Source organism: Phocoena phocoena, chromosome 1, assembly GCF_963924675.1.
Source record: "Phocoena phocoena chromosome 1, mPhoPho1.1, whole genome shotgun sequence".
In the NCBI taxonomy this organism is placed as follows: Eukaryota; Metazoa; Chordata; class Mammalia; order Artiodactyla; family Phocoenidae; genus Phocoena; species Phocoena phocoena.
This window is the reverse complement of record NC_089219.1, coordinates 142,566,624-142,591,646: the sequence shown is the minus strand read 5'-3', so window position 1 is coordinate 142,591,646 and position 25,023 is coordinate 142,566,624. Positions and strand designations below refer to the sequence as shown.

Here is a 25,023-nt window from a genome sequence, read left to right as displayed (position 1 = left end):
CATAAAATGAACTCACCCAGGATACCACCACCCAGATCAAGATATAGAACATTGCCAGCACTCCAGAGGCCTTCCTCACCTCCCTCCAGAAGGGTGACCACTACCCTACCTTCTACCACCAAATAATATTTTTACCTGTTTTTTATCTTTATATAAATAGAACCAAGAATCGTATATACTCCTGGGTCTGGCTTATTCTGCTCACCATTAAGTTTGTAAGATTCATCCATGTTGGCATGTGCAGAATAACACATTCATTAATTATTAATGTAAACTGTTTCACTGTATGAGCATTCCATAAAACATTTATCCATTTTAGTGGACATATGGATTGTTTCTAGTTTGGGCTATTACTAATGGTGCTGCTATGAACATTCTTGTACATGGCATTTGTTGCACACATTTTTATGTTTCTGTTGTGAAATTCCTAAGAATGGAATTACTTGGACATGGAATTATTATGCTATTGTACACACTGATGTTAATATTTACATGGCAGCAATCATTCTTAACGTTTAATAGTCAGTTTTGTAATTTAAACATCTGGTGAATATGTAACAGTATCTCAGTATGGATTTAATTCACACATCTTGGATGACTATATGAGGTTGTATATTTCTTTATGTGTTTTTATTGGATAGTCTCTTCAGTGAAAGGCATACTCAAGTCTTTTGTCCATTTTTTTTTCTGTTAGATTGCCTGTTTTTTAATTGATTTATAGAGTGCTTTACATATTCTGGATATGAGTCCTTTGACAGACACATATATTACAAATATATTTTCCCAATCTGAGGTTTATCTTTTCACCACTTTAATGATATTTTTGATAAAAAGAAATGCCTAATTTTAATATAGTCCAGTGTATCCACCTGTTTCCTTATGATTCATGCTTTTTTTCCTTTTGTTTAAGAAAACTTTAGCTATTCCGATGTCATAAAATTGTCTGCACTGACTTCTCCAAAAAATCTCCTTTGCTTTACTGTTTACCTTTATATCTAAAATGCAATTAGAATCAATTTCTGTGTAAAGTGTGAGATAGGTGTGAAGATTCTTTATATAAATATATAAGTACATATATATATGTACTTATATATATATATATATATAAAACCAGTAAACTCGGCGTCATTTATTGGAAATGCTGTCTTTAACCCGAATACTACGATATAAACATTTTGTTAATCAAATAGTCATATACGTCTGTTTCTGGACTTCCAGACTTTCTGGTATATTCATTTAAGCTTGCACCAATTCCACACTGTCTTAATTATCAGAGTTTTATAATAAATCTTGACATCAGGTAGTATAAGTCCTCTTTTTTCAACTTCTTCAGAATAATTTTGACAGTTATTTTATTTCAGCACTTCAAAAATGTCATTCTGTTATCTTATGGCTTCTATCTGTTCTGGTGAGGAATTTACTTTCAGTCTTTTGCTTTGTTGAATATATTGTTTTTCCTCTGGATGCTTTTAGGATTTTTTTTCTTTGTCTTTAGTTTTCAGCAGTTTTACTGCAATATGCACAATATTAGTATTTTTTGTATTTATCCTTAAGTTAATAACACAGCATTTTTATCAGTTACAGAAAATTCTCAGCCATTATCTCTTCAAATATTACTTCTGCCCCAATCTCCTTCTCTTCCCCAGTGTTTTATTTAAAATTTGCCCAGATATTCCTTATGCTTTAATTCTATATTTTATTTCATTTTTTGTTCTCTGTATTTGAGCCTGGATACTTTCTACTGACCTATTTAGTTTACCAATTCCCTCTCTTCAACTGTCTCAAAACTATGGCAAACCCATCTACTGAGTTTCAATTTTCACTTATTGTGTTTTTAATTCCAAATTTTCCATTTGCTTCTTTTCTATATAACTGGTTCCCTGGTAAAATTCTCCACCTTGCCATCTATTTTCTTGAACATATTAATCTTAGTTATTTTAAAGTCCATATCTAATACTTGGGGAATCTATTTATTTTTCTTGATCTTACTTTTTGGGTCTACCTGGCAATTCTTGACTGAATGCCAGAACTTTTCATGAAAAATTGTTCCAGAGCTAGACCTACCTCCTCAGAGGACCCATCTTATTCTCTGGCAGGCAGTGTGAATGGGATGGATCTACTCAGTTTAATCAAAAATTGAATTGACTTAAATCTTTGTAAAATTTAGTCTACTTCTTATTCACTCCCACCCAAAGCTTTTCAACTGAGAGCCTGGGGTGTTTTCTAGGCCCCTTTTATTTGGCAGTTCTGATACCCAATTTTTTCCCCTCTTAGCACTGTGAGACTGCCAATAACTCTTCTTTGCTTTTCTCATATTTTACGTTTGCTTCTTAGTCTGTTGCCCTGCACAGGTTACCAATTTGTCTCCTGCCATGGTGAAGGCACTGACTTGCAAGCTTCTCTAGGCTTCCCTTCTCTCAGGGTTCTTGTCCCTCAAATTCTAACTGACTTGGCTCTTGAAATCCAGTTTTTATGTCCCCAAGTCCTTTGAGATTGCCAAAGCTCTAGTAGATTCCCTGACTCTTCACTGCTTGGCCATGTCTCGCATCCCCATCACCCCCAAATCCACCTAGATTCCACAGTGGATTGAGAGGAAAGTGGCTTGCAGAATACTGGGCCTACTTCAATGACTTCTCTCCTCTCTGAGATCCTGGTCCCTCAAATCCCAGTTGACTCAGCAGATTTTCAATCCTTCAGACATTTTTAAAACTTAATTTAATCTGTTTTCTAAATTGACCTTAGGAGAAAAGAGTGCTCCGCTATTAGTTACTTCAGCATAGTCCAATGACCAATAACAGTCCAACTGCTAACTTGACCAAACATATACTAATCCCTATTCTTTTTTATTTCCATACTCCACATGGCTGTTCAAACTTTTACTGCTTTTCTCAAGTCACTACTCACTATTCCTCATCTAAGAAAACAACTCAGGTTCACACTTCACTAGGAAAACAAAAGGAGAGGATTAAATGTTCTCTTCCAGTTTCTCTTCCCTATACCTCACAATTTTAAAAATATATTTATAATTGAAAATTGTATTTATTCATACTTAAGTTCTTTTCTGATGTCTTAGAAGAAGTTGTTTCCATACACTCTTCTCTCAATTTCAAACTATTCCACCTCCTCTCAGAGATTTCTCATTTATTTATCCCCAACCCCAAATTTAATCTGTAAATATTTGCTTGGGCCTGGCTACTTCCTCTCAACCAATAAATATAAACAAACACTGATCATCCTAAAAAATAAATACAACTTTAATTAATTCTGCCAATTCCTCAAGATCTTTCCTCTCCTCCATTAAAGCTTTTGGAAAAATAAATACAGTTTATATTTACTGCTTCTAAATCCCATCACTTATAAATTCCTAACCTACTATGCTCTGCCTTATTCTGTTACCATAATCAGTCTATTCTCTCTACTGTAACTTTTTTTGGTAGCTTTATTGAGATGTAACTGACATATCACATTGTGTAAGTATGAGGCATACAACATGATGATTTGATACACTTACCTACTGCCAAATGATTACCACAGTAGAGTTAGTTAACACCTCCATCACCTCACATAATTGCCGTTTCTTTTTTGTGGTGAGAACATTTAAGACCTATTCTCTTGGGACTTCCCTGGTGGTGCAGTGGTTAAGAGTCCACCTGCCAATGCAGGGGTCATGAGTTTGAGCCCTGGTCTGGGAAGATCTCACATGCAGCAGAGCAACTGGGCCTATGCACCACAACTGCTGAGCCTGTGCTCTAGAGCCCACGAGAGTGCCACAATTACTGAAGCCCAGGAGCCTAGAGCCCGTGCTCCACAACAAAGAGAGGCCACCGCAATGAGAAGCCCGAGCACCACGACGAGGAGTGGCCCCTGCTCGCCGAAGCTGGAGAAGGCCCGTGCACAGCAACGATGACCCAATGCAGCCAAAAAAAGAAAAAAGACCTACTCTCTTAGCAATTTCAGGAATATAATACAGTATTATTAACTATAGTCACCATGCTGTACATAACATCCCCAGAACTTACTCTTCTTATAACTGGAAGTGTGTACCTTTTGATGGACATCTCCCTATATCTACCCCCTCCCCTCACCAGCTCCTGGCCATCACCATGCCCCTATCATAACTTCAATATAAAATTCAATGAGCTTTTTCTCAATTTTCATCAGATTTGGCATATATGCAATGCCCTTTGCACAATTATCTCCTTCTTTTGTGCCCAGGGTATCATTTTTTTTTCTGATTCCTTAACTACCTCTCTGAATGTTTCCTCATTGTATCTTAATTTTTCCCCCCAAACTTGCGACTAAATTGTAGACTTTCTCTTCATAGCTGTTACAAATCTCCACTAGAATGTTTCAGAAGGAAATGAACACTTTAAAAAATTTAGTGCTCATGTAGTCAAAACCAATTTGAAAAGGAATTATCACAGTTATTTATATGGTCTTTTTTTTTTTTTGGCCACGCCACGCAGCATGTGGGATCTTAGTTCCCTGACCAGGTATCAAACCCGTGTCCCCTGCAGTGGAAGCACAGAGTCCTAACTACTGGCCCACCAGGGAAGTCCTATATAGTCTTAAGAATATTCGATGTGCACCCTTCAAGTCACATGGCACACATCAATCCTATAGTATAATTATTCTCGGATCCTTTAAAGCTGATCATATTCAGGTTTAAATGGTAGCCATCATGCATTCCTTCATTTCTTCAAGGCTTCAAGGAGGTAGCGGTACAAACATGACAAATATAAGATTCTTGATTACATGTCCACATATAATCTACTGCTAAGTAATCCATTTTGAATTTTTCCCTAAATGCAAGAGAAAAGAAAAACAAAGCAAAACAAAACCAAAAAAACTAAAATAAAAACATGTTCTTTTTCCTGACTTTCTTATTTATTTCATGGTACCATATTTCTTGCTGCCTGAGCCAGAAACATGAGAGTCATTCTCTTTTCCTCATAGTTCCTGTATCCTATCTGTCTCTAGCTTTTACCTATTTCACCTCTAACACGCTGGCCCCTCAATTCCTCTCAAAATATCACTTACCCAGTTCAACTGGACTATTCACATAATTTCGTAGTTGCTTATTCTCCCATATGCAAGCCACTCTACATAATGCTGCTATAGTCGTCTTTGTGAAACACTTTTGACTCTTGCTGCCTACAAAGGCAGGCCTAATCTCTGTGATAAAAGGCCTACAAGTCCCCCTCACCCACCGGACCCTGGGTTTCCTTCCAGTCAGTGACCCTCCTCCACCAGGCACTGGAACATCGTTCTCGCAAGTCAACATTCAGGCCACGGAGCACCTCTGAAATCCACACATTTCAAACATTCCACACAGTCATACTGGTGGCAGAAGTATCTGTTCTGTCCAAGAGAACATTGCTTCTCTTTTACTTATGTGTATCATTATGTTTTCATTTGACGTTTTAGCTGATAACTAAACACTAGTAATTCATAACTAAATGTTATTCAAGTTGTTGTCCTTGTCCTAAGACTATCCAAGATAAGGGTCCAAAGACTGTACACTTAAAGGATGGGTGGAATGAGATGTTCTCTCTATGCTTCCCTTATCTAGTTCATAAGTCAACTAGTTGTTCTATTTTTCTATCGGGTTAAATTGGCCACTGCCAATCATGTCTCCTAGTAGCCTCATCTATGTAAATCTGCATAAAAATAATTCCACTTCAACTTGCTGATTTAGGTATTATTATTCTCAACTCGTAGGTAAGGGAATTGAGACTCCCTTGAGGCATTTAGTAAGCTGAGCAAAAGGTCATTTAGAAACAGGAGTTTAACCTCGTCTTTCTGAAGCCAAATTCCTTGTTCTTTCAAATATACCAACACTAACAACTCTTACCTATTTTTGCCTCTATTAAACTGTAAACTTCATGATAGCAGAAACCACATCCTTCCAAATTACTATTGGATCCAAGAGTCTAGCACAAAGTCTGAAACATTATAGGGACATAATAAATATTATTGAAGTAATGGGTGATGGACTAGCCCTGAGCAATACTGTAGAAGAGGTGACCTTTATTATAGGCACAACAATCTCCCCTAACTTCTTTTTACTCTTTGTTAGTATGTCTCAACCTTCCTAGTGCTTTGTCCCACCCCATTTATTTGTATTTTAATATACAAATATCAATGTCAATCATTTAATAGATCAATATCGGTTATGTTTTTCCAAGTGCATTTGTATTTAACCTTTATGTCCAAGTACTAAATGTGAAAGTAAATAAATGAACAAACAAACAGATCTTCAAATCCCAGTGTGCCTTCCTAATAACTCTAAGGAATAGGGTAAAGTGCCAAAGGACTTATTTATGAGTAGCAGCCCCTGCTCCCTCCAGAATGGGCTCAAAATTGGAATTGTTATGGCTATAGGTGCTGAAGGGCAGTCCCTACGAATTGCTGGAAATGCAGAAGCTGGAAACGTTAGTGAAAAATTCAGTGTGGTTTAGTAAAACAGAACTTTGGCCGTAATTCTCTATATACTGGAGAGAGAAGTGCAAAACCCTTATACCAAGGCAGCATTGTCTGGGAACTCAATCATAGAATGCCTTTTCCTCATTTGAAAGTACGAAGCCGTTCTGTTAACACTGTTTTGGGATCCCTTTATCAGGCTGAGTCTCCGGTTTGAACGCCTACTATTTTTCATTTTCCTTTTGCTCACAGCCTCTGACCTAGCATGGTATTTTCTCAGTGTCACATGTTTCCTTTTGTAAATGAACATGAAGCTATCAGAATGTACCATCAGCCAAATGGATGCCAGGAAGAAAGTCTATAGCATCTACTCACAATCGACTTGGTACATTTTGTACTAACAATTGACTTACTATAGTAATGAAGCGGGCTACCACCCAGCATACAGTAAAAGTGACTTATTATAAAGAATGCTGATATTCATGAGAGAACAGAGAAAGACACATGGAAAATGACCCAAAGAAAGTTAAATGCAGATCTAAAACAGAACAGAAAATTTTGTTGTTGCCTGCATTGCCCTTTTACTTAAATCTCTATGATACCTTTTTGGAAGGAAACAAAAATACTTCTGTTATTAGTATTTCTGCTTGGAATGGTTTAAAGATTTATAACCTAGGGATGTTTCTTGGAATCCCTTTAGGTTTGAGAGAGAGTAATTCTCCAGAAGTTCTTTGTAGTATTATAAAACATATTAACTTATTTATATTATTAATTTTAGCTATATATTTGGATTCCACTCTATGTAAGAATAATCCTTTTTCATTAAAACAGGAGTTCTTAACCTTGACATTATTGACATTTGGGGCTAGATAATCCTTTGCTCTGGGGTACTGTCTGTGACCTCTACCCACTAAATGCCAGTAGGATCCCCCAACTGTGACAACTAAAAATGTCTCCAGGGACTTCCCTGGCAGTCCATTGGTTAAGACTCCATGCTTCCAATGTAGGAGGTGCAGGTTCCATCCCTGGTCTGGGAACTAAGATCCCACATATCTTGCAGTGTGGCCAAAAAATAAAAATAAATAAAATATAAAAGTAAAAATGTCTCTAGATATTGCCCAATGTGCCTGGGAACAAAACTGATTCCCAGTTTAGAAACACTGCACTAAGGCAGGGCATTATCCCTGCTACCTGCCATTTATTCCTAAGGCAAACCATTAAAAATTAGCCAAATTCCCTAAATAATGTAATTAGAAGTGTTATATCAATCCTATTTTTAAAATATTATTTTTTTTTCCAAATTGAAATGTCCCACATCCATTCCATACATTAGTACTCTACTTAAGTTATAAAACCCATCTCAGTCTCTATTCAAGCTATAAAGTCTTCTCAGAAGCTTAATGTCAACACTTTTCAAAATTAGTAATACTGTATAATATAAACACACAATTACTGAGTATATACTCTCTTGGATTGACTTTCCAAATAGTTATTTACACCCATATCATGTTCCTAGCTAGACCATAAGTAGCTCAAAGGCAAAGCTGCTGCACGAGGAGACACTGGAGTGAGACAGGCTTGAGTTCTAGCCCCAAAACAGAAGAGCTGTGTGATTTTGGACTATTTATTTAATGTCTTTAAACAAATCCCTACACTGGTAAAATTAAAATTAAAAGATCACATATCTTGGGCTTCCCTGGTGGCACAGTGGTTGAGAGTCCGCCTGCCGATGCAGGAGTCACGGGTTCGTGCCCCGGTCCGGGAAAATCCCACGTGCCGTGGAGCGGCTGGGCCCGTGAGCCATGGCCGCTGAGCCTGCGCATCCAGAGCCTGTGCTCCGCAACGGGAGAGGCCACAACAGTGAGAGACCCGCGTACCGCAAAAAAAAAAAAAAAAAAAATCACATATCTCGTAGTGTGACTGAAATGAGTAAATGAAATATAAGTCCTAAGACCTCTGCTTAGCATTTTTGTTCATTTAACAAACACACTGTGTACATTATGCATCAAGTACTTTTCTAAGCACTTCATAATCTAATTTAGTCCTCATTAAAAATTATGAGGGAGGAGGGATAAATTAGGAGTTTGGGATTAACATATACATGCTACTGTATATAAAATAGATAACCAACAAGGTCCTACTGTATAGCACAGGGAACTATACACAATATTTTATAATAACCTATAAGGGAAAAGAATCTGAAAAAAACATATAAATGTATGTATAACTTAATCAGTTTGCTGTACATCTGAAACTGACACAATATTGTAAATCAACTATACTTCAATTTTAAAAAATCTAGGAGGAAGGTATAATTATTACCCTACATTTAATGTTGAGGAAATTGAGACCTAGGAAAGCTAAATAACTTGCCCAAATTCACACGGTTAATAAAGGAGAAGGGAGATGTGAATCCAAGTAAGCCGGTCCAGAGTCCTTGTCCTAACCATTAAGCCATACTTCCTTGCTGGTATGAAACAGGCACTCAGTAAAGTTATCAAGCGTAAGTATTGCATTCATTTTTTTTTCTTTTGTACTTCTTCAAGACACTGAATACCAAGTACATAGCAGATGCTCAGCATTTATTGACGACATTAATAATGGAGCCTTGGGGCTTCCCTGGTAGCGCAGTGGTTGAGAGTCTGCCTGCCCATGCAGGGGACACGGGTTCGTGCTATGGTCCGGGAAGATCCCACATGCCGCAGAGCAGCTGGGCCCGTGAGCCATGGCCGCTGAGCCTGCGCGTCCGGAGCCTATGCTCCGCAACGGGAGAGGCCACAACAGTGAGAGGCCCATGTACCGCAAAAAAAAAAAAAAAAAAAAGAATAATGGAGCCTTGCTGGGATAAGCACTGGGTTTTATTTCTTTAACATGTCTTTTTCAAAGTTAAAATTTCAAAACCGTTATTTCATTTTGCATCTGGAGGCTTAGATTACCCTTGTACATAAACAAAATAATTTTGTCTAGGATTTTATCTAAAATATTTTATAAAAAACATACTGATACATCAAATGAGGAGTAAGAATGGAAAAGTGCTTCCAAAGAATCAGTAAAATTTACAGGACCCCTCAGGCTATACCTCAGCTAAGTTTAGTCATTTCAATCTCTATGTCATATAATTTTATTTTTAAGAAAACAGTTAAAATATTAAAATATACTAAAATAACATACATGATGAGAGTTTTCCCATAAATTTTAGACCAGGAGAGTTTTTCTCTTTGAAATAAAAACTTTAATAGCATACTTTTCTTTGGAAATTTAAGAAACATTTAACCTGTTTTTAAATTTAATTCCATTAGGTATTAATTGCACCTGTTCAATATAGACGTGGTATATGATTTCTGGCAAAGAGCGTTTACTTAACACATGGTGAGAAGGTGGCATATCACTCAGCTTTAAAAAAGTTTTTTATATTAAGTTTGTTTCCTTTAATTTTAGAAAACTAAAGAAACTGTAGACCATTAACATGTTAAAGCATATATATGAGAAATATAAAAACTATTTTAAGATGAAGAAGCTCAAGTGTAAGATATATGCGATAAAGAACTAAATGAGCCAATTCCCTGGCAGACTAAATGAGTAGGATCCATCACTAATAGGTCTTGAAAAAATAAAAAGAGAATATGTGGATTGTGTCCCTATTAGTACTGGTAACGTACTCTTCACTTTGACAGGAACCTGCATTACTGCCAAATATACCACTGGAATATAGCTCCATTTATCTTATTGAATAAATGTGGTGAAAATTCACACAAAGATCAATTGATGTTAACAAAATATCATAAAATAGTATCATTCACTACATTTATCAGACCTAAAACACACAAATACATACATGTAAACAAACAAACAAATCTACTGAAATTTAAATAGAAAGGAAAAAAGACTAACCGTACTCACGAAACCATTTGACAGCTTAATAAACTGCATGACATTCTAAATGAGTGAGGAAGAGGAGTGCCTTCCTAACACATTCTATTTCCCTACCATATAGAAAATACAAGACAAGAGATAAGAGAGAGGCATGCATTCTGGAATACTTTACTCATCTTGAAATTATTTTCCATAAAAAGCCCCCCGGGAAGTTATTTCAGATTTTTTAGAATCGTGGGTGGATACTCAAAAACATTACAAAAATATTTAGCAAACCAAAATTCATGTTCAGTCACAACTGACGTCAGGGAAATGTTTGATTCAGAAAAGATGAGAGCAGCAGGGTCATTTATAAAAAAGAATATTTGCAACTCCATAATTAATCCAAGAAAAGATTAATTATGTTATAAATTAATCCAAGATGTTATAAAACTTGAAACCCATGAAAATTCTAGATAGCTTATAGATAGAAATCAGAGCGGTATTTATAATCTACAAAAATGGAGTATAAAATTATTTTTTTAATTCTCTCTTCATTGACGCAAAACAGGAAGCAATATCCTAGAAGAAAGGTATAGTTACACATATTTATGTATTTTATTCATTCATCCAAAATTCTCTGAGATTTTCCTACTATACCAGGCTCAAGACTAAGCACTTATTCTCTAAAAAGTGAAGAAGAAATAGGCCCCAAAGTACATGTGACAAGTGTTTCATGGGGCATTTTTTGTTTTGCTTTTTTTGTTTGTTTGGTTGTTTTTTTGGCTGCACCGTATGGCTTGAGGAATCTTAGTTCCCAGGCCAGGGATGGAACCTGGGTCCCCACCACCCTGCAGTGGAAGTGTGGATCCCTAACTACTGGACCACCAGGGAAGTCCCACATGAGAGAGGTGTTAAGCAGGGGTCTGGATAGCTGTCAGGGGAGCAAAGGAGTGAATTGTGCCCAAGACTATCAAAAAGACAGTGGAAGTACCATTCTACTGTTTCTCTCGAGCTGAAAAAATGAAGGATCCAATAATCTGCTCAACACAGAAATTCAGAATGGAAATTTCTTGTTTCCAAGGTGAAAATCTGAAAATAATCTCAAGTGCACAAACTACCCAAATAGAAAATACTTTGGCTCATACAAAGATTATATTTAAGAAATAAATGTTTTCTTATGTTGATATCTGAAATCATGTTAACAATAACAGATAATATTCATTGAGCAATTACTATGCATGAGGCATGTAATGCTTCACATATGTCAACTCATTGGATTCTCTCAATGTCTCTAAGATGAGAAAAAGAAGACAGAGAGGAAACTTGCCTGAAGACACAAGACCAGTGAGTAGTGCTTTGCCTCTGAAGACCACGTTCTTTCATAAATATATTCTGCCTCCTCCCTGGAGATTCTGATGACCGTGGAATTCAGGAATGGCTACAGGAGAGGCTAATGTATTTTCATAGTAATTTCTACATTGCCCTTGCTGCTAACAAAGATTCTCAGATTACACAGATGATGTTTCTCTACATACAGACACAACACTATGCCTCTTGCCCAAACATGTGCAAATAGGAAGGATGAATTCTAACTTCCTTTCCCAGGGAATTATTAACACTTTGTGTTGAGAGTCATGTCCTTTGAAGAGGCTTAATCCTCTGGATGGTCTCGAAGTGAGGGGATTTGAGACTGCTGCTTTGGAGAGACAAGACTGGAGGTAACAGGGCTACTTTCTTAAAACTCAAATGTGTTTGGGTTTTCTTAAGTTTCTACAAGTGTTGGAAAGTCATGCTTCTGGTGCACTGTGGGTGGCGTGATGACTACAGGATGGTCATGGAGTCTGGACTCTAAGCACCGTAGCCTTGAGCTCAGGGGTAGAGTCTCTCTGGCGTGGCATGTGATCACTGGGAAGACTACTCTGAGAGCTGTCCCAGTGCTTGCCAAAAGTGGAAAGCCAGGATCCATGCAAACAACATTTAGCCAAAGGTTGGATGCCAATGATAGCAGCCACCAAGGCTTATGGCAGGACCCACTCCTAATTTACAGGCAACTCTAAGTGCCTAGAATACCTGTAGGACCCTGGGGAGGGGGAGATCACCTACACTCTCCCACCTATTCTAGTGAATAGGTGCGATTAATGCGATTTAGAAAAATTAATGCGATTTAGAAAAATCATATAGGTGAGATTTCATGGACCTGAGTAATGTGGAGAATATTCGTTTCACTACACAGTGATGTGTGAACTCTTACAGTAATTACTCCATAGGACTGAAAGACATAAAAAAGAACACAGAATGATTCAAAAAGAATCAAACACTTGCAAATAATTAGTATCTGATGCCTGGTTTATATATGAATAGGTAGTAAAAATCGATAGTAAAAATAGGTAGTAAAAAAAAAATTTTGTAAACGAACTTTCATGTTTAGTTTGAACAATCTTACAGATGCTCCACATGGTCCACGTGCATCCCCCAGATCACAAGTCCCGCATCAGTACTGATGCTGATTCATCCTTGACGTGGCTTCACTCCTACCTTCAGGGGTGATGTGGAGTCGAGGATGAAGTCAGGTGGTCTAGAATATTTTAAAAGTCTTCCATTCTGTTTGAATCACCCTGTTTTTGTACTTACATTCTTTGACAATATGTGAAAGATGACAATTTAAACTTCCTTTGTTTAGTAAATCAAAATTCATGTTCAGTCACAACTGACGTCAGGGAAATGTTTGATTCAGAAAAGGATACTAGAACAGCCAGGTTCTCAGTAACAATAAGCATTTATCCAAACTTCTTGCAGTCAACACACTTATAGTACACAACTCAACCAAAGCTCTTTGCAGGGGAGAGGGAAATAGTATCCACAATACTAGAGTAAGGAAAAGCAGGGTATGTAGAGTTACCCTGCCTGGGTTCTTGGAAATGTCCTAAATAAAATGACAGATTAGTAAGTTGAGGGAGCATTAAACCATATTAAAATATTTAGGATATATCTATGTATATGAGAGGAAGAGTATATTTATGTACATGAGGGAAAGAGTACACTATATTCATATGGGTATATGCAAACTACTTCTTTTTAAAATAAGACTATGGTGAGTCAGATGCAAATCTGAACTTCAAACTACCTCTTCATATGATGTGAGCATAAGAATACAGGGAAGGGCTGGCACCAGGGCAATGGGAACAAATGTACATGATACATTTGAACAAACTGAGATTAGCAAGGATGTCTGGGAAGGGGCTATCTTGTTCTTGGCTTGCCCAGTGCTCTGAGGTGAAAACAAGGAAATGAGTGAGATGTTATGATTCAAATGTCAGCTCTGACTCCTCTAAAGATAGTTTATGGGGTGCTGCTGACTGTATTATGATGTTCTAGCAATGCAGTATGGTATTTCTAAAATAAGCTAGTTAGAATAGGATGAATAATAAAAATAAAATAATCTTGGTATTATATTTTTAAAAAAAGCAGATATAGGACTTCGCTGGCGGTCCAGTGGTTAAGACGCCAGGCTTCCACTGCAGGGGGTGTAGGTTCGATTCCCGGTCAGGGAACTAAGATCCCACAAGCTGCGCAGGGTAGCCAAACAATTTTTTTCAAAAGTAAAGCAGATATAGGTGTCAACTATTTGATTCATGTGGCACCCTTGAGAAAGCCCCTACATACACAGGTAAAGCTGAAAAACCAAATAGTAATCTGTCATTCTTTACCAATATGCAAAACTTTATGGAAATTTGCCTTTTTAAATAAATGTAGACACTATCAACAACAGAAGAGAGGGTAATTTTCATCCTTTCATCCTTTTCAGATCTTAGGACATTGTTTACCGTTCTATCCTTGTCTATCTTTAAAGAACTTCTGTATACAAACATCCCAAATTCTGCTTACTTGGTAATCTGTATAGATCAAGCTCACCAAGTAATATCATCAAAACTCCTCTTAGAAAAGTGACAGCTAACACCCATGCCTTTTCTCACTATAATTGCCTACAACTTCTCAAAAATAAAATCATTTGGCACTGTATATTGTCCCTCTGCTTTTTCTTACCAACCTTATCATTGAATTTATTTCTCTAAGACTCTCTTTTGTTCTTTTTATCTCCTCCTGATTTCCTGTAAACTCATTAAGGTGATATCAAGGGTTGGCAATGATCTCCTTCCCCCCCCAAAAAAATTTAATTCAAGAAAAATAAAATCAAATTACAAATGCTGAATAGAAATGTTAACAGAATGTCACAACACTATCCTTTCTCCAACAGTGATTAATCTCCAGTGGCTATTCCTTCCAAGCGTCCTTCACTTTAAAAAGGAAGCTTTCAAGAATTCCCTGAATTGTGGCACATGGGCTCAGTAGTTGTGGCTCACAGGCTCTAGAGCGCAGGCTCAGTAGTTGGGGTGCACGGGCTTAGTTGCTCCGCGGCATATGGGATCTTCCCAGACCAGGGCTTGAACCCGTGTCCCCTGCATTGGCAGGCAGATTCTTAACCACTGTGCCACCAGGGAAGTCCCTGGCTTCTCTTTCACAGGAGCCTTTCTTCCAGCGAACTCTCGTTTAATTGATGAAAATGCAAAGAATTATAAAAAGCAAAAGAATAACTTACGAAAAGCTTTGGCAAAGGAGTGATTAAATGGGGTAGATTGATGTATGAGATAAAATTTAGAAAAGAAACCCCTGGTCCAGACTAGATGTGAAGAAATTGTCCTTGCTCCCGTCACCTCTCCTGAGAAGCACCGCTCATCAAAAACTCTTGCCATTAGATTCCACCTCCCGGCCCCCTCCTTCCAACTTTTACCGACTTCCTGGACACCCTTCATTCACTGAGGCTTGAGCCCAGAGCCCAAATTCTTCATTCCTTAATATTTAACCTCTCTCTATTGGCCCATTTTCATTGCAATTTCAACAAGCTCAAGTCCCTCCTATTCTTTTTTTTTTTAACATCTTTATTGGAGTATAATTGCTTTACAATGGTGTGTTAGTTTCTGCTTTCCCTCCTATTCTTAAATATAAAAAGCATACTCTATAGTCACCTCCAATATATTTAACATACTATGGCCAGAACAAATATTTTTTAAAATAAAGAGCCAATCCTGTGACTTGTGACTCAAATGCCATCAAATTCTTCCCACTGCATTTCTAATAAAATCTCAGTCTTGTTGTATGAGTGCCTGTCCTCCTTCACCTTTGCTGTGTGTCTCTAACAGTTTGGGACCTCACAAGCAATCTGCCCTTCGCTGGCCTTTGAACATGCTGTTTTCTCTGCCTGGGATTCTCCCTGCTCTCAGCACTAAGATTTTCTTCCTTCAAGAACCAGTGTAAATGCCATTTCAGCCAGAAGGACTTCCCTGTTCCCCAGACTGGTAAACTGCAATCTCCATTCTTTCCCCCAAACCCGTTCTGAGGGGTAAATGGCCATTCCCATATTTTAGCAATAATCTACAACTTTACCCAATGCGTTATCACAATACTTATCCATCCTTCTTTGTATTCCCAGCTCCACGACCCCTAGTCATTTGCATGGTAAGGTTAACCAGGAAAACTGCATTTTAAAACGTAGAAGGATACTGCCACCAAATTAATTCAACATTATCCTCAGGCTTTGGTTCATATCATTTCAAGCTGTCCCACACCAGTTTCTATAGCTATTTGCACACATAATGAACACACTTAAAGCCATAAGAATTAAACTGCATTTTTTAAAAATCCAAAGGCACAGGGCTTCCCTGGTGGCGCAGTGGTTGAGAGTCCGCCTGCCAATGCAGGGGACACGGGTTCGTGCCCTGGTCTGGGAAGATCCCACATGTCGTGGAGCAGCTGGGCCCGTGAGCCATGGCCGCTGAGCCTGCACGTCCGGAGCCTGTGCTCCGCAACGGGAGAGGCCACAACAGTGAGAGGCCCGCGTAATGCAAAAAAAAAAAAAACACAGAGGCAGCTAGTTTAAAGTCTTGACTCAGCCATCTTTCCAAAATAGAATGGAAATGTCTTTGAAATCCAAAACTCTGTCCTAGGACAGTCATTTTATCTGATCCCAAGTACCCCCAATTAATGTAAAGTCAAGGTAAAACATTATTCTGACAGATAAAAGAGCATCAGAGAACCATTCAAAATGTTATCATTCAAAGATGTAGACAAAGATGATCACATCTGAAAAGGGGACAGCCCCAGGTTTGTCAAGGAACTCAGGCAACTGAAGAGTGAATCATAATTACGTATTTTCAACAGAAAAGCAAATAAGAGCACTTACGCATGTCACCGAAGGCCCCCTTTGTTACTTTTGTGGCACGTAACACCACTACTGTGAACTTGTGGGAATAATGGTGCTCCACCTGGGAAAAAAAATTCATAATGAATTTAAAATAAGCCTGTAATACAGGATCCAGGTAAATTGTTTTCATTGTTTCCTTGAGACTAATTGAAAATATTCCAGTTGAAAGGAAGTAACATGCATACCAGAAACATTCTTTGACCATGAGGCTTTTCCTTTTTTGAGCCTTTCCTCTCTCTGGCACAGAATGATTGAGAAGTTTATATCATGCTTTAAAATGTCACTGCAGCTTGACTGTTAGGACTTCTTTGCAGTCCCTACTTTACAGGGTTTACCAAGCCCTTGGGAAAAATGTAAATCAGGACTGCAGGCTTTCTAGGTGCACAATCAGGCTTTGTACTAGGTGATAAGCAAGACCTGCCTTAGAAAGGTGAAGTCAGAGCAAGATGTTTGCATTATCTAAATGTGTTTGTTTTTATTGTTACTGTTCAATGAAAGTCATTTTTTGGTATAACATTTCCAGAGCAGTTTTCAAAATCCTTTGGATCCAAAGCAATAACCAGCAAGCTACTTATATTAATTTTAATTTATTTGTTAAAACCATATGTGACAATGTTAAAAGTTTCTATTAGCCTAATAGCTTGCATGCACATAAGAAGTATTAACAGGTAGAAGACTTTATTAAACACTTCACGTAACTGGATATTAGTTCTCAAATGATTCTACACACCAAAACAGAATGGGAAAGCAGAAACTCACAAAGTTCTCTGAGCAACTGAAAAGATTACAAAATCTTTATCTAAAGCTCAAGCATTTTTGTTTAATCTTAGGAGAGGCCTACATTTATAAGTTACTCCTACCTTTCATAATTTTAATAGACTTGCTTAACTTGTCAAAACGTCCATAACTGGGCTTCCCTGGTGGCGCAGTGGTTGAGAGTCCGCCTGCCGATGCAGGGGACACAGGTTTATGCCCCAGTCCGGGAAGATCCCACATGCCGCGGAGCGGCTGGGCCCGTGAGCCATAGCCGCTGAGCCTGCACGTCCAGAGCCTGTGCTCCGCAACGGGAGAGGCCACAACAGTGAGAGGCCCGCGTACCGCAAAAAAAAAAAAAAAAAAAAGTCCGTAACTAATTAAAAAGAAGCTAAGATACTGACAATACTGAGAAGTGAGTCTAAAAGTGAGGAGGCAGAAAAAAATTATAAAAGTGGACTCATAAGGACCAGCAATAGTGGGATATAGGAGCAAAAGTTATACAGCATTCAACAGTTTCTGAAGATATCACTCTATCAACAGAGTAATTTATGTCCAGATTTATAACACAGCATCAAGAAGAGGTGAAGTCATGTTTAAAAAGGCAGAGAAGCATATAAAATCTTTCAAGGTAATTTTTATTCAAGTCGAAGAGAAATGCCTTCTATATTCAGAAGGGCTCTGAATTGCCAAAGTTTTATTCTACATACATGAAATTATCAATCATAAAAAAAATGAGTGCTTAAAAAAAGGCATATTGCCTTATACTACAACCAAAAATCACATGCAGTCCTCCCACCAAAAAAAAAAAAAAAACAGAGAAAGAGAGAGAGAATCCAGAGAATTCCCTGGCGGTCCAGTGATTAGAACTCCATGCTTCCACTGAAGGGGGTACAGGTTCATTCCTGGCCGGGGAACTAAGATCCTGCATGCCATGCTGTGGCCAAATAAAAAAAGAGAGAGAATCCACTATCATAATTAGAAACTTCAACACCCCTCTATCAGAAATGAACAGATGCAGTAGGCAGAAAATCAGTAAGGACAGAGTTGAACTCAACAGCACCATCAGTCAACTAGATATAATTAACGCTTATAGACTACTTCATCCAACAGCAGCAGAATACATATTATTCTTAAGCTAACATGGAACAAAACTTCAATGTCTACTCTCACAATGGAATTAAACTAAAAATCAGTAACAGAATAATAGCTAAAAAAAATCACAAAGTACTTGGAGATTAAACAACTACTAAATAACATAAATGTCAAACAAGAAGTCTCAAGAGAAATTTTTAAATATTTGGAACTAAATGAAAATGCAACGACAACTTATCAAAGTTTAGCGGGATGCAGTGAAAGTAGTGCTTAGAGGGAAATTTACAGCACTGAAACATATATGTGTGTGTGTGTGTGTGTGTGTGTGTGTGTGTGTGTATATACATATATACATACATATATATGAAAGATCTAAAATCAATCATCTAAGTGTCTACTTCAGGAAACTAGAAAAAGAAGGGCAAATTAAATCCCAAGTAAGCAGAAGAAAAATTGTAAGAACTGGAGGAGTGAATAAAATTAAAAATGGAAAATCAATAGAGAAAATCAATGAAATCAAAATTTGAAAAGATCAATAAAATTGATAAGTCTTTAGCAAGGCTAAATAAGAAAAAAACAGAGAGAACACAAATTATAAATATCATAATTGAATGAAGGAAGTTCATTACAGATCATACGGACATTAAAAGAATAATAAAGGAACACTACGAACAATTCTAAGCCCACAATTTCAAAACCTAGATGAAATGGACCAATTCCTTGAAAGACAAAATCTGCCAAAATTCACACAAGTAGAAATAGACAATCTTAATAGGCCTATGTTTATAAAGAAATTGAGTCAAAATTTAACTTTTCAAAACAGAAAACACCAGGCCCAGATGGATTCACTGGTAAATTCTACCAAACACTTAAGGAAGAAATTATACCAATGTTCTCCAATCTCTTCCAGAAGATAGAAGTAGAGAGAATAGTTCCTAACTCATTCTATGAGGCCAGGTTTATCCTGATAACAAAACCATACAGAGGCACTGCAAGAAAAGAAAACTTCAGACCAGTATCTCTCATAAAGAAAGATATAAAAATTCTCAACAAACTATTAGCAAATAAAACCCAAAAATGTATAAAAGGAATTGTAACCACAACCACATGGGATTTATCCCAGGTATGGAAGACTGGTTCAGCATTTGAAAAGTAATTATTGTAATCCATCACATTAACAGTCTAAAGAAGAAAAATCACATGATCATATCAATAGACATAAAAAAGTATTTGACAAAATTCAATACCTATTCATGATGAAAACTCTCAGCAACCTAAAAATAGATGGAAACTTTTTCAACTGGATAAAGAACACCTATAAAAATCCTACAGCCAATATCATAGCTAATGGTGTGAAACTAGAAGTTTTCCTGAAAAGATCAAGACAAGGATGCCCCCTCTTACCACTTCTTTCAACATTGTACTGGATATCCTAGCTAATGCAATAAGATAAGAAAGGGAAATATAAGATGTATGGATAGTGAAGGAAGAAATAAAACTGTCTCTGTTCATGGATGACGTGATTGACTATGTAGAAAATCCAAGTGAACTGATTTTTAAAACTCCTGAAATTAGAAGTGATTATAGGAAGGTTGTAGGTTATAAGTTTAATATGCAAAATTCAATCTTTTTCCTATATACCAACAATGAACAGGTGGAATTTGAAATTAAAACACAATACCATTTACATTAGCATCGCCCACACACACAAAAAAAGAAAAACTTAGGTATAAATCTAAAAAAAATGTACAAGGCCTATATAAGGAAAACTACAAAACTCTGATGAAAGAAAGCAATCAAGAGCTAAATAAAAAGAGAAATATTCCATGTTCATGGATAGAAGACTGAATATTGTCAAGATATCAGTTCTCTCCAAATTGATCTATAGATTCAAGGCCATCCCAATCAAAATCTTGGCAAGTTATTTTGTGGATATCAACAAACTGATTCTAAAGTTTATATGGAAAGACAAAAGACTCCAGAATAACCAACATAATGTTGAAGGAGAAGAATACACTTGTAGGACTGATGCTACCTGACATCGAGACTTACTATAATGCTACAGTAATCAAAACAGTATGGCATTGATGAAAGAATAAACAAATAGATCAATGGAACAGAATAGAGAGCCCCAAAATAGACCAACACACATATAGTCAACTGATCTTTTACAAAGGAGCTAAGGCAATACAATGGAAAAAAGATAGCCTTTTCATCAAATGGTGCTGGAAAAACTAGACATCCACATTAAAAAAAAAAAAAAAAAGAGAGAGAGAGACAAATAATATCTGCGCCTGAAAGAGAATAAGCAAATGTTCTTGAAAATCCAATTTAGGGATTAGCTTTCCCCACTAAAGAGAACTTTTCAATAATTATCATATATAATAGTACATGCTCCCCAAATCATCTATGCTATTTTTCCATATCCTAGAAATTTAATACCACATGGGTTTTCAAATGCCAAAAAACTCCCTCGTAGGATAAAAATGATTAGCAATTCTCATCTATTATTTAACATTTTTTGAAACTGTTACAAATGTATTCATACGTCAAATGTTTATTAATAACAGGTACAGAAAGATGAAATTTTTATTAGAAGGATTCATTGAGTATGAACCATCTGTTACACATTCTAATAGATGCAAATTTTCACAACCACCCTATAAAATAGATGTTATTATATGTACTTATAGATGAGTAAAGTGAGAGGTTAAGTAATTTCCCAGTATCTCAAAGACAGTAAAAGTTAAAACTGAATTAGAATCCAGTCTTCCTGTCCCCAATGTCTTTACTCTTTCTATATTCCTTTACTTATAGAGAATAATTATATCAACATCAATACCTAATAGCAAAAAAGGCTATTTCCATTTATTAAAGTTGTACAGATATTTACAATCTAGTGCATTATATCTGTAGTTGATCTAAAGTCTCTCTAGAGGGGACCTTCAAGATGGTGGAAGAGTAAGATGTGGAGATCACCTTCCTCCCCACAAATACATCAGAAATACATCTACATGTGGAACAACTCCTACAGAACACCTACTGAACACGGGCAGAAGACCTCAGACTTCCCAAAAGGAAAGAAACTCCCCACATACCTGGGTAGGGCAAAAGAAAAAAGAAAAAACGGAGACAAAAGAATAGAGATGGGACCTGCACCAGTGGGAGGAAGCTGTGAAGGAGGAAAAGTTTCCACATACTAGGAAGTCCCTTCACTAGTGGAGATGGGGGGTGGCGGGGGGCGGGGGAAGCTTCAGAGCCATGGAGGACAGCGCAGCAATAGGGGTGCACAGGGCAAAGTGGAGACATTCCCGCACAGAGGATCTGTGCTGACCAGCACTCACCAGCCCGAGAGGCTTGTCTGCTCACCCACTGGGGCGCGCGGGGGCTGGGAGCTGAGGCTCGGGCTTCAGAGGTCAGATCCCAGGGAGAGGACTGGGGTTGGCTGCATGAACACAGCCTGAACGGGGCTAGTGTGCGACAGCTAGCAGGGAGGGAGTCTGGGAAAAAGTCTGGAATTGCCTAAAAGGCAAGAGACCATTGTTTCGGGGTGCGCAAGGAGAGGGGAATCAGAGCACTGCCTAAACAAGCTCCAGAGATGGGTGTGAGCTGCGGCTATCAGTGTGGACACGAGAGACAGGCATGAAATGCTAAGGCTGCTGCTACAGCCACCAAGAAGCTTGTGTACAAGCACAGGTCACTATCCACACCTCCCCTCCCAGAAGCCTGTGCAGCCCACCACTGCCAGGGTACCGTGATCCAGCGACCACTTCCCCAGAAGAACACATGGCACACATCAGGCAGTTGCAACGTCATGTTGGCCTCTGCCACTGCAGGCTCACCCCACATTCTGTACCACTCCTTCCCCCTGGCGTGAGTAAGCCAGAACCCCTGAATCAGCTTCTCCTTTATCCCCGTCCTCTCTGAGTGAAAAACAGATGCCCTCCGGCGACCTATATGCAGAGGTGGGGCCAAATCCAAAGCTGAGGCCAAGGAGCTGTACAAAGAAGAGAAAGGGAAATTCCTCCCAGTAGCCTCCGGAGCAGTGGATTAAATCTTCACAATCAACTTGATATACCTGTATCACTGGAATACCTGAATACACAATGAATCATCCCAAATGTGAGGCAGTAGACTTTGGGAGCAACTGTAGACTTGAGGTTTGCTTTCTGCATCTAATTTGTTCCTGGCTTTATGTTTATCTTAGTTGAGTATTTAGAGTTTATTATCATTGGTATATTTGGTTATTAATTTGGTTGCTCTCTTCCTTTTTATATATATAGATACAGATATAGATATTTTTTTCCTTTTTCTCTTTCTGTGAGTGTGTATGTGTATGCTTCTTTCTGTGATTTTCTCTGTATAGCTTTGCTTTTACCATTTGTCCTACGGTTCTGTCTGTCCATTTTTATTTATTTTTTTCTTTTCTTATTTATTACCTTTTAATTTTTCTACTTTTTAATAATTCTTTTATTTTAATAAATTTATTTTATTTTATTCTTTCTTTCTTTCTCCCTTTTCTTCTGAGCCGTGTGGCTGACAGGGTATTGGAGTTCCAGCTGGGTTAGAGGCCTGTGCCTCTGAGGTGGGAGAGCTGAGGTAAGGACATTGGACCACCAGAAACCACCTGGCTCCATGTAATATCAAATGACAAAAGCTCTCCCAGAGATCTCCATTTCAATGCTAAGACACAGCTCCACTCAATGACCAGCAAGCTACAGTGCTGGACACCCTAAGCCAAACAACTAGCAAGACAGGAACACAACCCCACCCATTAGAAGAGAGGCTGCTAAAATCATAATAAGCTCACAGACACCACAAAACACACCACCGGATGGGGTCCTGCTACCAGAAAGACAAGATCCAGCCTCACCCACCAGACCACAGGCACCAATCCCCCCCACCAAGATGCCTACACAACCCACTGAACCAACCTTAGTCACTGAGGGCAGACACCAAAAACTTGAGAACTATGAACCTGCAGCCTGTGAAAATGAGACCCTAAAAACAGTAAGTTAAGCAAAATGAGAAGACAGAGAAACACACAGCAGATGAAGGAGCAAGGTAAAAACCCATCAGACCAGACAAATGAAGAGGAAATAGGCAGTCAACCTGAAAAATGATTCAGAGTAATGATAGTAAAGATGATCCAAAATCTTGGAAATAGAATGGAGAAAGCACAAGTAATGTACAAAAAGGACCTAGAAGAGCTAAAGAGCAAACAAACAATGATGAACAACAAAATAAATGAAATTTAAAATTCTCTAGAAGGAATCAATAGCAAAATAACTGAGGCCAAAGAACGGATAAGGGACCTGGAAGATAAAATAGTGGAAATAACTATGGCAGAGCAGAATAAAGAAAAAAGAATGAAAAGAATTGAGGACAATCGCAGAGACCTGAGGAACAACATTAAATGCACAACATTGGAATTATACGGGTCCCAGAAGAATAAGAGAAGAAGAAAGGGACTGAGAAAATATTTGAAGATATCAGAGTTGAAAACTTCCCTAATATGGTAAAGGAAATAGTCAATCGAGTACAGGAAACACAGAGATTCCCATGCAGGATAAATCCAAGGTGAAACATGCCAAGACACATATTAATCAAACTATCAAAAATTAAGTACAAAGAAAAAATATTAAAAGCAAGAAAAACAACAAAATACATACAAGGGAATCCCCAAAGGTTAACCGCTGATCTTTCAGCAGAAACTCTGCAAGCCAGAAGTGAGTGGCACAATATATTTAAAATGATGAAAGGGAAAAACCTACAACCAAGATTACTCTACCCAGCAAGGATCTCCTTCAGATTCGACAGAGAAATTAAAACATTTACAAACAAGCAAAAGCTAAGAGAATTCAGCACCACCAAACCAGCTTTAAAACAAATGCTAAAGGAATTTCTCTAGGCAGGAAACACAAGAGAAGGAAAAGACCTACAATTAAAAATGCAAAACAATTAAGAAAATGGTAATAGGAACATACATATCGATAATAACCATAAATGTAAATCGATTACATGCTCCAACCCAAAGACATAGACTGGCTGAATGTATACAAAAACAAGACCCATATATATGCTGTCTACAAGAGACCCACTTCAGACCTTGGGAAACATACAGACTGAAAGTGATGGGATGGAAAAAGATATTTCATGCAAATGGAAATTAAAAGAAAGCTGGAGTAGCAATTCTCATATCAGACAAAATAGGCTTTAAAATAAAGACTATTATAAGAGACAAAGAAGGACACTACATAATGATCAAGGAATCAATCCAAGAAGAAGATATAACAATTGTAAATATTTATGCACCCAACATAGGAGCACCTCAATACATAAGGCAAATGCTAACAGCCACAAAAGGGGAAATCTACAGTAACACAATCATAGTAGGGGATTTTAACACCCCACTTTCACCAATGTACAGATTATCCAAAATGAAAATAAATACGGAAACACAAGCTTTAAATGATAACATTAAACAAGATGAATTTAATTGATATTTATAGGACATTCCATCCAAAAACAACAGAATACACATTTTTCTCAAGTGCTCATGGAACATTCTCCAGGATAGATCATATCTTGGGTCACAAATCAAGCCTTGGTAAATTTAAGAAAGTTGAAATTGTATC

The 25,023-nt window shown here is 37.6% G+C and overlaps 1 protein-coding gene across 1 annotated transcript in view; it reads right to left on the bottom strand.

Annotated features, from left to right (window-relative positions):
- Positions 1-25,023, bottom strand: part of PLA2G4A (phospholipase A2 group IVA) — a 159,561-nt gene that overhangs the window by 96,651 nt on the left and 37,887 nt on the right. Inside the window, exon 3 of the mRNA XM_065875537.1 lies at positions 16,517-16,598. Within this exon, the coding sequence (XP_065731609.1) occupies positions 16,517-16,598 (82 nt within the window). The remainder of the gene's footprint in view (positions 1-16,516; positions 16,599-25,023) is intronic.